The 12641-nt window shown below is 50.4% G+C and overlaps 1 protein-coding gene across 1 annotated transcript; it reads right to left on the bottom strand.

Annotated features, from left to right (window-relative positions):
* Positions 1–2485: 2485 nt before the first annotated feature.
* LOC311371102 (aspartyl aminopeptidase-like) lies at positions 2486–12517 on the bottom strand. The gene is made up of 5 exons (XM_084489332.1): positions 12355–12517; positions 10218–10257; positions 8950–9051; positions 5362–5529; positions 2486–2799 (listed from the first exon to the last, which is right to left on the bottom strand). The coding sequence occupies exons 1-5, from the start codon at positions 12474–12476 to the stop codon at positions 2749–2751; spliced, it is 483 nt and encodes a 160-aa protein (XP_084345458.1). The 5' UTR covers positions 12477–12517; the 3' UTR covers positions 2486–2748.
* Between the last annotated feature and the right edge of the window lie 124 nt (positions 12518–12641).

The raw sequence follows: 12641 nt of genomic DNA, 5'->3' as shown, positions 1-12641 counted from the left end.
ACTGCGCGTGAGCGGAGCGGTCCGGCCCCAATGTAAACACGATCAGATTGATCAGAACAACGTCCTGTTTTCGATCGGACTTCATTAACTAAGGACGCTGGAACCAGTTCACCTCATTACGACATAAACACCGGAGGCACGCGCAGCGCACACTGACGTAAAGTTAGTTCGACAACATGTTATTCTGAGGCATTTAAAAAGGACAGCAAGGAGTGAAGAAGAGTTGACAGAATGGGCCAACAAACACTAAGATCTTCAACTCCAGCACCGCGGTTTAAACACAAAGCCCCTTTCTTTAATCAATCTAATTAGTCGAATTAATCTTAATTAGTCTAATTAGTCTAATTAGTCTCACCGTATCGCGTGGCCGCTCCCAGCTGGCAGGTCAGCGCCAGCAGGCACAGCGCGCGCCGCCAAAGCCGCGCGGAACTCATGTTTTTTTTTCCCGGGAAATCCACAGACCTGTGTGCTGCCGACCGCCGCTCACACTCCCGCCATCACCGGAGAACCGAGTGCGCGAGGTGAGGTGAGGCTGCGCGCGCAGCTGTGACGGCGGCTGTGTGTCTCTCTCTCTCTCTCTCTCTCTCTCTCGACGCACACCGAAAGGGTGTGAAGTGCGTGTGCGTGTGTGTGTGTGTGTGTGTGTGCGTGTGTGCGCGTTCGTGTGAGTGACGAGGCGCGAGCGGAGGCGAGGCGGCACGTGGTCAGAGCGAGATACAGCGTGGAACGTGCGTCATGACGACACGCCCCGCCTCCTCCTCCTCCTCCTCCTCCTCCTCCTCCTGACTAACCCCACCGTGTTGACCACACGGCATCCGGCACCCGGTTAACAACATGTTAACATGTTAACAACGTGTTAACAACGTGTTGACAAAGATACCGGCGGGTTTCACGTGGAAATATGCAAATGTAGGTCGGTACATTTGCATATCATCATAGAAGGAATCATGTTGACGCGCTAATTGTGTATTAATTGGCTCTATGTTTTTCTCCCATTCACATTAAGGTGGATTTGTAGAGTTGACCAGACACGCATCCCGTTGTCAAGGGTTACTGGGGACGACCAGCTCAGATGTTCACAACTAGAGACTGAAGACCTCTAGGATAATGAGGACCTCTAGGATAATGGAGACCTCTAGAATAATGAGGACCTCTAGGATAATGAGGACCTCTAGGATAATGAACCTCTAGAATAATGAACCTCTAGAATAATGAGGACCTCTAGAATAATGAACCTCTAGGATAATGAGGACCTCTAGAATAATGAACCTCTAGGATAATGGAGACCTCTAGGATAATGAGGACCTCTAGGATAATGAGGACCTCTGGAATAATGAAGAGCTCTAGAATAATGAGGACCTCTGGAATAATGAGGACCTCTAGGATAATGAACCTCTAGAATAATGAACCTCTAGAATAATGGACCTCTAGAAGAATGAACCTCTAGAAGAATGAACCTCTAGAATAATGGACCTCTAGAATAATGAACCTCTAGGATAATGAGGACCTCTAGAATAATGAACCTCTAGAATAATGAACCTCTAGGATAATGAGGACCTCTAGAATAATGAACCTCTAGAATAATGGACCTCTAGAATAATGAACCTCTAGGATAATGAGGACCTCTAGAATAATGAACCTCTAGAATAATGAACCTCTAGGATAATGAGGACCTCTAGAATAATGAACCTCTAGGATAATGAGGACCTCTAGAATAATGAACCTCTAGGATAATGAGGACCTCTAGAATAATGAACCTCTAGAATAATGGACCTCTAGAATAATGAACCTCTAGGATAATGAGGACCTCTAGAATAATGAACCTCTAGAATAATGAACCTCTAGGATAATGAGGACCTCTAGAATAATGGACCTCTAGAATAATGAACCTCTAGGATAATGAGGACCTCTAGAATAATGGACCTCTAGAATAATGAACCTCTAGGATAATGAGGACCTCTAGAATAATGGACCTCTAGGATAATGAGGACCTCTAGAATAATGAACCTCTAGAATAATGGACCTCTAGAATAATGAACCTCTAGGATAATGAGGACCTCTAGAATAATGAACCTCTAGGATAATGAGGACCTCTAGAATAATGAACCTCTAGGATAATGAGGACCTCTAGAATAATGAACCTCTAGAATAATGGACCTCTAGAATAATGAACCTCTAGGATAATGAGGACCTCTAGAATAATGAACCTCTAGGATAATGAGGACCTCTAGAATAATGAACCTCTAGGATAATGAACCTCTAGGATAATGAGGACCTCTAGAATAATGGACCTCTAGAATAATGAGGACCTCTAGAATGATGGACCTCTAGAATAATGAACCTCTAGGATAATGAGGACCTCTAGAATAAAGAGCTGTAATGAAGACGTCTCACACTCTGGAGTTCAGTGAACTGTTTTATTTAAAAGCTGATCTTCCTCCCTCAGAACGAGGACCCCCCCACCCCCCCCCCCCCCCCCCAGGGGGCTCAGGACTGAGTGGACCCCCCCCTGGACCAGGACGGAGTGGACCCCCCCCTGGACCACGGTCTGGGTGGACCGCTGGGAGATCCAGTTCCTCAGTGGGGCCCCCTGCTGAGAACTGTGGTGACCCCCCGGGGTCGGGTCTAGAGGACTCCAGACCTCCAGACCAGGGTCCGGTCTACAGGACTCCAGACCAGGGTCCGGTCTACAGGACTCCAGACCAGGGTCCGGTCTACAGGACTCCAGACCAGGGTCCGGTCCAGGGTCTAGTCCACGGTCACCAGGCTCCTCACGGCGGGGTACAGCTGGAAGAAGGCCTGCAGGACAAGAGTTGGACCCACACGTGAAGAGACGTGCGGGTGGTGTACCTCACAGAGGGTGGGGTAGTGTAGTGGGTGGTGTAGTGGGTGGGGTAGTGTAGTGGGTGGTGTAGTGGGTGGTGTACCTCACAGAGGGTGGGGTATTATGGTGTAGTGGGTGGTGTAGCGTAGTGGGTGGTGTAGTGGGTGGGGTAGTGTAGTGGGTGGGGTAGTGTAGTGGGTGGTGTAGCGTAGTGGGTGGGGTAGCGTAGTGGGTGGGGTAGTGTAGTGGGTGGTGTATTATGGTTTAGTGGGTGGTGTAGCGTAGTGGGTGGTGTATTATGGTTTAGTGGGTGGTGTAGTGTAGTGGGTGGTGTATTATGGTTTAGTGGGTGGTGTAGTGTAGTGGGTGGTGTAGCGTAGTGGGTGGTGTATTATGGTTTAGTGGGTGGTGTATTATGGTGTAGTGGGTGGTGTAGCGTAGTGGGTGGTGTATTATGGTTTAGTGGGTGGTGTATTATGGTTTAGTGGGTGGTGTAGCGTAGTGGGTGGTGTATTATGGTTTAGTGGGTGGTGTATTATGGTTTAGTGGGTGGTGTAGCGCACCTTGAAGAGGGTGGGGTAGTGTAGTGTGGTGTAGTGTAGTGTGGTGTAGTGGGTGGTGTATTATGGTTTAGTGGGTGGTGTAGTGTAGTGGGTGGTGTAGTGTGGTGTAGTGGGTGGTGTAGTGGGTGGTGTAGTGTAGTGGGTGTAGCGTAGTGGGTGGTGTAGTGGGTGGTGTATTATGGTGTAGTGGGTGGTGTAGCGCACCTTGAAGAGGGTGGTGTAGTGTAGTGGGTGGTGTAGCGTAGTGGGTGGTGTAGTGTAGTGTGGTGTAGTGGGTGTAGCGTAGTGGGTGGTGTATTATGGTTTAGTGGGTGGTGTAGTGTAGTGGGTGTAGCGTAGTGGGTGGTGTATTATGGTTTAGTGGGTGGTGTAGTGTAGTGGGTGTAGCGTAGTGGGTGGTGTATTATGGTTTAGTGGGTGGTGTAGTGTAGTGGGTGTAGCGTAGTGGGTGGTGTATTATGGTTTAGTGGGTGGTGTAGCGTAGTGGGTGGTGTAGTGGGTGGTGTATTATGGTGTAGTGGGTGGTGTAGCGTAGTGGGTGGTGTATTATGGTTTAGTGGGTGGTGTATTATGGTTTAGTGGGTGGTGTGGCGTAGTGGGTGGTGTATTATGGTGTAGTGGGTGGTGTAGTGTAGTGGGTGGTGTATTATGGTTTAGTGGGTGGTGTAGTGTAGTGGGTGTCGTATTATGGTGTAGTGGGTGGTGTAGCGTAGTGGGTGGTGTATTATGGTTTAGTGGGTGGTGTATTATGGTGTAGTGGGTGGTGTAGCGTAGTGGGTGGTGTAGCGTAGTGGGTGGTGTATTATGGTGTAGTGGGTGGTGTAGTGTGGTGTAGTGGGTGGTGTAGTGGGTGGTGTAGTGTGGTGTAGTGGGTGGTGTATTATGGCGTAGTGGGTGGTGTATTATGGTGTAGTGGGTGGTGTAGCGTAGTGGGTGGTGTATTGTGGTGTAGTGTAGTGGGTGGTGTAGTGGGTGGTGTAGTGTAGCGTAGTGGGTGGTGTATTATGGTTTAGTGGGTGGTGTAGTGTAGTGGGTGGTGTGGTGTGGTGTAGTGGGTGTAGTGTAGTGGGTGGTGTAGCGTAGTGGGTGGTGTATTGTGGTGTAGTGGGTGATGTAGTGTAGCGTAGTGGGTGGTGTATTATGGTGTAGTGGGTGGTGTAGTGTAGTGGGTGGTGTAGTGTGGTGTAGTGTAGTGGGTGTAGTGTAGTGGGTGGTGTAGCGTAGTGGGTGGTGTATTGTGGTGTAGTGGGTGGTGTAGCGTAGTGGGTGGTGTATTATGGTGTAGTGGGTGGTGCAGTGTAGTGGGTGGTGTAGTGGGTGGTGTATTATGGTGTAGTGGGTGGTGTAGTGTAGTGGGTGTAGTGTAGTGGGTGGTGTAGCGTAGTGGGTGGTGTATTGTGGTGTAGTGGGTGGTGTAGCGTAGTGGGTGGTGTATTATGGCGTAGTGGGTGGTGTAGTGTAGCGTAGTGGGTGGTGTATTATGGTGTAGTGGGTGGTGTAGTGTAGTGGGTGGTGTAGTGTGGTGTAGTGTAGTGGGTGTAGTGTAGTGGGTGGTGTAGCGTAGTGGGTGGTGTAGTGTGGTGTAGTGTAGTGGGTGTAGTGTAGTGGGTGGTGTAGTGGGTGGTGTAGTGTAGTGGGTGGTGTAGCGTAGTGGGTGGTGTAGTGTGGTGTGGTGTAGTGGGTGTAGTGTAGTGGGTGGTGTAGCGTAGTGGGTGGTGTATTATGGTGTAGTGGGTGGTGTAGTGTAGTGGGTGGTGTAGTGTGGTGTAGTGGGTGGTGTAGCGTAGTGGGTGGTGTATTATGGTGTAGTGGGTGGTGCAGTGTAGTGGGTGGTGTAGTGGGTGGTGTATTATGGTGTAGTGGGTGGTGTAGTGTAGTGGGTGGTGTAGTGTGGTGTGGTGTAGTGGGTGTAGTGTAGTGGATGGTGTAGCGTAGTGGGTGGTGTATTGTGGCGTAGTGGGTGGTGCAGCGCACCTTGAAGAGGGTGGTGCTCTGCAGAACGCCCGAGGTGCAGCACATCTCCCTGATGGAGTGCATGGAGAGCTGGGGCGCGCCCACGTCCAGGACGGGCACCCCCAGCCGGGCCGCCAGGATGGGCCCGATGGTGGTCCCGCACGGGCTGTCGTTACGCACCATCACGTCCTGGAGGGTTAGCGTTAGCTTAGCTTTAGCTTAGCATGACCAGTACTGACGGGCTGTCGTTACGCACCATCACGTCCTGGAGGGTTAGCTTTAGCTTAGCATGACCAGTACTGACGGGCTGTCGTTACGCACCATCACGTCCTGGAGGGTTAGCGTTAGCTTAGCTTTAGCTTAGCATGACCAGTACTGACGGGCTGTCGTTACGCACCATCACGTCCTGGAGGGTTAGCGTTAGCTTAGCTTTAGCTTAGCATGACCAGTACTGACGGGCTGTCGTTACGCACCATCACGTCCTGGAGGGTTAGCTTTAGCTTAGCATGACCAGTACTGACGGGCTGTCGTTACGCACCATCACGTCCTGGAGGGTTAGCGTTAGCTTAGCTTTAGCTTAGCATGACCAGTACTGACGGGCTGTCGTTACGCACCATCACGTCCTGGAGGGTTAGCGTTAGCTTAGCTTTAGCTTAGCATGACCAGTACTGACGGGCTGTCGTTACGCACCATCACGTCCTGGAGGGTTAGCGTTAGCTTAGCTTAGCATGACCAGTACTGACGGGCTGTCGTTACGCACCATCACGTCCTGGAGGGTTAGCTTTAGCTTAGCATGACCAGTACTGACGGGCTGTCGTTACGCACCATCACGTCCTGGAGGGTTAGCGTTAGCTTAGCATGACCAGTACTGACGGGCTGTCGTTACGCACCATCACGTCCTGGAGGGTTAGCGTTAGCTTAGCTTTAGCTTAGCATGACCAGTACTGACGGGCTGTCGTTACGCACCATCACGTCCTGGAGGGTTAGCGTTAGCTTAGCTTTAGCATAGCATGACCAGTACTGACGGGCTGTCGTTACGCACCATCACGTCCTGGAGGGTTAGCGTTAGCTTAGCTTTAGCTTAGCATGACCAGTACTGACGGGCTGTCGTTACGCACCATCACGTCCTGGAGGGTTAGCGTTAGCTTAGCTTTAGCTTAGCATGACCAGTACTGACGGGCTGTCGTTACGCACCATCACGTCCTGGAGGGTTAGCGTTAGCTTAGCATGACCAGTACTGACGGGCTGTCGCTACGCACCATCACGTCCTGGAGGGTTAGCGTTAGCTTAGCTTTAGCTTAGCATGACCAGTACTGACGGGCTGTCGTTACGCACCATCACGTCCTGGAGGGTTAGCGTTAGCTTAGCATGACCAGTACTGACGGGCTGTCGTTACGCACCATCACGTCCTGGAGGGTTAGCGTTAGCTTTAGCTTAGCATGACCAGTACTGACGGGCTGTCGTTACGCACCATCACGTCCTGGAGGGTTAGCGTTAGCTTTAGCTTAGCATGACCAGTACTGACGGGCTGTCGCTACGCACCATCACGTCCTGGAGGGTTAGCGTTAGCTTAGCTTTAGCTTAGCATGACCAGTACTGACGGGCTGTCGTTACGCACCATCACGTCCTGGAGGGTTAGCGTTAGCTTAGCTTAGCATGACCAGTACTGACGGGCTGTCGTTACGCACCATCACGTCCTGGAGGGTTAGCGTTAGCTTTAGCTTAGCATGACCAGTACTGACGGGCTGTCGTTACGCACCATCACGTCCTGGAGGGTTAGCGTTAGCTTAGCTTTAGCTTAGCATGACCAGTACTGACGGGCTGTCGTTACGCACCATCACGTCCTGGAGGGTTAGCGTTAGCTTAGCTTTAGCTTAGCATGACCAGTACTGACGGGCTGTCGCTACGCACCATCACGTCCTGGAGGGTTAGCGTTAGCTTAGCTTAGCATGACCAGTACTGACGGGCTGTCGTTACGCACCATCACGTCCTGGAGGGTTAGCGTTAGCTTAGCTTTAGCTTAGCATGACCAGTACTGACGGGCTGTCGTTACGCACCATCACGTCCTGGAGGGTTAGCGTTAGCTTAGCATGACCAGTACTGACGGGCTGTCGTTACGCACCATCACGTCCTGGAGGGTTAGCGTTAGCTTAGCATGACCAGTACTGACGGGCTGTCGTTACGCACCATCACGTCCTGGAGGGTTAGCGTTAGCTTAGCATGACCAGTACTGACGGGCTGTCGTTACGCACCATCACGTCCTGGAGGGTTAGCGTTAGCTTAGCTTAGCATGACCAGTACTGACGGGCTGTCGTTACGCACCATCACGTCCTGGAGGGTTAGCGTTAGCTTAGCATGACCAGTACTGACGGGCTGTCGCTACGCACCATCACGTCCTGGAGGGTTAGCGTTAGCTTAGCTTAGCATGACCAGTACTGACGGGCTGTCGCTACGCACCATCACGTCCTGGAGGGTTAGCGTTAGCTTAGCTTTAGCTTAGCATGACCAGTACTGACGGGCTGTCGTTACGCACCATCACGTCCTGGAGGGTTAGCGTTAGCTTAGCTTTAGCTTAGCATGACCAGTACTGACGGGCTGTCGTTACGCACCATCACGTCCTGGAGGGTTAGCGTTAGCTTAGCTTTAGCTTAGCATGACCAGTACTGACGGGCTGTCGTTACGCACCATCACGTCCTGGAGGGTTAGCGTTAGCTTAGCATGACCAGTACTGACGGGCTGTCGCTACGCACCATCACGTCCTGGAGGGTTAGCGTTAGCTTAGCATGACCAGTACTGACGGGCTGTCGTTACGCACCATCACGTCCTGGAGGGTTAGCGTTAGCTTAACTTAGCATGACCAGTACTGACGGGCTGTCGCTACGCACCATCACGTCCTGGAGGGTTAGCGTTAGCTTTAGCGTTAGCCTCAGTGTTACCTGGAGGGCTAGCGTTAGCCTCAGTGTTAGCGTTAGCCTCAGTGTTACCTGGAGGGTTAGCGTTAGCCTCAGTGTTACCTGGAGGGTTAGCGTTAGCCTCAGTGTTACCTGGAGGGTTAGCGTTAGCCTCAGTGTTACCTGGAGGGTTAGCGTTAGCCTCAGTGTTACCTGGAGGGTTAGCGTTAGCCCTCAGTGTTACCTGGAGGGCTAGCGTTAGCCTCAGCGTTAGCCCTCAGTGTTACCTGGAGGGTTAGCGTTAGCCCTCAGCGTTACCTGGAGGGTTAGCGTTAGCCTCAGCGTTACCTGGAGGGTTAGTGTTAGCCTCAGTGTTACCTGGAGGGTTAGCGTTAGCCCTCAGTGTTACCTGGAGGGTTAGCGTTAGCCTCAGGGTTAGCGTTAGCCTCAGCGTTACCTGGAGGGTTAGCGTTAGCCTCAGCGTTACCTGGAGGGTTAGCGTTAGCCCTCAGTGTTACCTGGAGGGTTAGCGTTAGCCTCAGTGTTACCTGGAGGGTTAGCGTTAGCCTCAGTGTTACCTGGAGGGTTAGCGTTAGCCCTCAGTGTTACCTGGAGGGTTAGCGTTAGCCTCAGGGTTAGCGTTAGCCTCAGCGTTACCTGGAGGGTTAGCGTTAGCCTCAGCGTTACCTGGAGGGTTAGCGTTAGCCCTCAGTGTTACCTGGAGGGGGACCTGCACCCTGCTGGCGATCTCTCTCAGCATGGCGGCGGTGACAGCGGTGGTGGCGTAGCGCTGGTTACTGTTGAACTTGATGACAGGACCCTGGGGAGAACACACACACACACACACACACACACACACACACACACACACACACACACACACACACACACACACACACACACACACACACACACACACACACACACACACACACCATTAAGTAAAAGCAGCAGATCTACACAAACGTTTCAATGTCATCGTTTTCATCTTCAACTGAAAACCAGAACATTAAACCAGAACAGAAGGCTTTGGAACATAAATATATATACACACAAAGTCATCAAATACATGAAACCAACTTTAACATAAAAACCTAACCCCAATACCACCTTGTATTACAAAACCAAACCCTTTGAACTTTAACTTCAGCTTCACCATCGTTAATTCAACACTAAATCAGAGAGATGAGTCAGTCAGATAGGAGGGTTCTAGAACAGATAGGAGGGTTCTATAAAGGTTCTAGAACAGATAGGAAGGTTCTAGAACAGACAAAGGTTCTATAAAGGTTCTAGAACAGATAGGAAGGTTCTAGAACAGACAGGAGGGTTCTAGAACAGACAGGAAGGTTCTAGAACAGAGAAAGGTTCTATAAAGGTTCTAGAACAGACAGGAGGGTTCTAGAACAGACAGGAAGGTTCTAGAACAGAGAAAGGTTCTATAAAGGTTGTAGAACAGATAGGAGGGTTCTAGAACAGACAGGAAGGTTCTAGAACAGAGAAAGGTTCTATAAAGGTTGTAGAACAGATAGGAGGGTTCTAGAACAGACAGGAAGGTTCTAGAACAGAGAAAGGTTCTATAAAGGTTCTAGAACAGATAGGAGGGTTCTATAAAGGTTCTAGAACAGATAGGAGGGTTCTATAAAGGTTGTAGAACAGATAGGAGGGTTCTAGAACAGATAGGAGGGTTCTATAAAGGTTGTAGAACAGATAGGAGGGTTCTAGAACAGATAGGAGGGTTCTATAAAGGTTGTAGAACAGATAGGAGGGTTCTAGAACAGATAGGAGGGTTCTATAAAGGTTCTAGAACAGACAGGAGGGTTCTAGAACAGACAAAGGTTCTATAAAGGTTCTAGAACAGACAGGAGGGTTCTAGAACAGACAAAGGTTCTATAAAGGTTCTAGAACAGACAAAGGTTCTATAAAGGTTCTAGAACAGATAGAAAGGTTCTATAAAGGTTCTAGAACAGATAGAGGCTGTGGCGCCACCTTGTGGAAGGACGGACGGTGGTTCTCGTCGTGCTTCTCCCTGGAGGAAACAAAGAACAGTCAGTCAGTTCAGCTCTGTGACTGGTGGTTCTGGGTGTTGGTACTAACTGGTCGCCTGGGGCTGATACTGGTAGTTAAGACCTGGTTAAGGACTAAACCTCAGGACTGTTGTTTAAAGCTTGTTATTCATTACCTCAGGAACCTCCTGCACATTGGCTCGTTTATACTGATAGTCACCTCCAGACAGTCACCTGTATATAGCATCTTATTCTAATAGGGTTAGGGTCATGTTTAGTCACCTCCAGACAGTCACCTGTATATAGCATCTTATTCTAATAGGGTTAGGGTCATGTTTAGTCACCTCCAGACAGTCACCTGTATATAGCATCTTATTCTAATAGGGTTAGGGTCATGTTTAGTCACCTCCAGACAGTCACCTGTATATAGCATCTTATTCTAATAGGGTTAGGGTCATGTTTAGTCACCTCCAGACAGTCACCTGTATATAGCATCTTATTCTAATAGCTTCTATTGTATTTAATTGGTACTTTTATTTATTTATACTCTTCACTGTGAATGTCTCCTGAGGGGGTTCATAAAGGACTCTCTTATCTTACTGGTGTGTTACTGGTCTTACTGGTAGTTGGGGTGTGTTACTGGTCTTACTGGTGTGTTACTGGTCTTACTGGTGTGTCACTGGTCTTACTGGTAGTTGGGGTGTGTTACTGGTCTTACTGGTGTGTCACTGGTCTTACTGGTAGTTGGGGTGTGTCACTGGCCTTACTGGTAGTTGGGGTGTGTCACTGGTCTTACTGGTGTGTCACTGGTCTTACTGGTAGTTGGGGTGTGTCACTGGTCTTACTGGTAGTTGGGGTGTGTTACTGGTCTTACTGGTAGTTGGGGTGTGCCACTGGTCTTACTGGTAGTTGGGGTGTGTCACTGGTCTTACTGGTGTGTCACTGGTCTTACTGGTAGTTGGGGTGTGTCACTGGTCTTACTGGTAGTTGGGGTGTGCCACTGGTCTTACTGGTAGTTGGGGTGTGTCACTGGTCTTACTGGTGTGTCACTGGTCTTACTGGTAGTTGGGGTGTGTCACTGGTCTTACTGGTGTGTCACTGGTCTTACTGGTAGTTGGGGTGTGTCACTGGTCTCACTGGTGTGTCACTGGTCTTACTGGTAGTTGGGGTGTGCCACTGGTCTTACTGGTAGTTGGGGTGTGTCACTGGTCTTACTGGTGTGTCACTGGTCTTACTGGTAGTTGGGGTGTGTCACTGGTCTCACTGGTGTGTCACTGGTCTTACTGGTAGTTGGGGTGTGTTACTGGTCTTACTGGTGTGTCACTGGTCTTACTGGTGTGTCACTGGTCTTACTGGTAGTTGGGGTGTGTCACTGGTCTTACTGGTGTGTCACTGGTCTTACTGGTGTGTCACTGGTCTTACTGGTAGTTGGGGTGTGCCACTGGTCTTACTGGTAGTTGGGGTGTGTCACTGGTCTTACTGGTGTGTCACTGGTCTTACTGGTAGTTGGGGTGTGCCACTGGTCTTACTGGTAGTTGGGGTGTGTCACTGGTCTTACTGGTGTGTCACTGGTCTTACTGGTAGTTGGGGTGTGTCACTGGTCTTACTGGTGTGTCACTGGTCTTACTGGTGTGTCACTGGTCTTACTGGTGTGTCACTGGTCTTACTGGTAGTTGGGGTGTCTGGTTACTGGTCTTACTGGTGTGTCACTGGTCTTACTGGTAGTTGGGGTGTGTCACTGGTCTTACTGGTAGTTGGGGTGTGCCACTGGTCTTACTGGTAGTTGGGGTGTGTCACTGGTCTTACTGGTGTGCCACTGGTCTTACTGGTAGTTGGGGTGTGTCACTGGTCTTACTGGTGTGTCACTGGTCTTACTGGTAGTTGGGGTGTGTCACTGGTCTTACTGGTGTGCCACTGGTCTTACTGGTAGTTGGGGTGTGTCACTGGTCTTACTGGTGTGTCACTGGTCTTACTGGTAGTTGGGGTGTGTCACTGGTCTTACTGGTGTGCCACTGGTCTTACTGGTAGTTGGGGTGTGTCACTGGTCTTACTGGTGTGTCACTGGTCTTACTGGTAGTTGGGGTGTGTCACTGGTCTTACTGGTGTGTTACTGGTCTTACTGGTAGTTGGGGTGCACGGCGTGGGCCATGTCGGCGCTCAGCATGAAGGAGAGAGGAGCGGCCCGCTGGAAGGAGCAGGAGGAGGAGGAGGAGGAGGAGGAGGAGAGGCGGGTCAGGACCATCTCCGTCAGGTTGGAGTGGGCGCCCTGGGCACTCTCTGATCCCACCTGGAGACACACACACACACACACACACACACACACACACACACACACACACACACACACACACACACACACACACACACACACACACACACACACACACACACACACACACACACACAC

Source organism: Micromesistius poutassou, assembly GCF_964030765.1.
Source record: "Micromesistius poutassou genome assembly, contig: SCAFFOLD_5938, whole genome shotgun sequence".
NCBI classification, from domain to species: Eukaryota; Metazoa; Chordata; class Actinopteri; order Gadiformes; family Gadidae; genus Micromesistius; species Micromesistius poutassou.
Note: the sequence above shows the minus strand (reverse complement) of the source record. Positions and strands in the feature narration are given on the sequence as shown.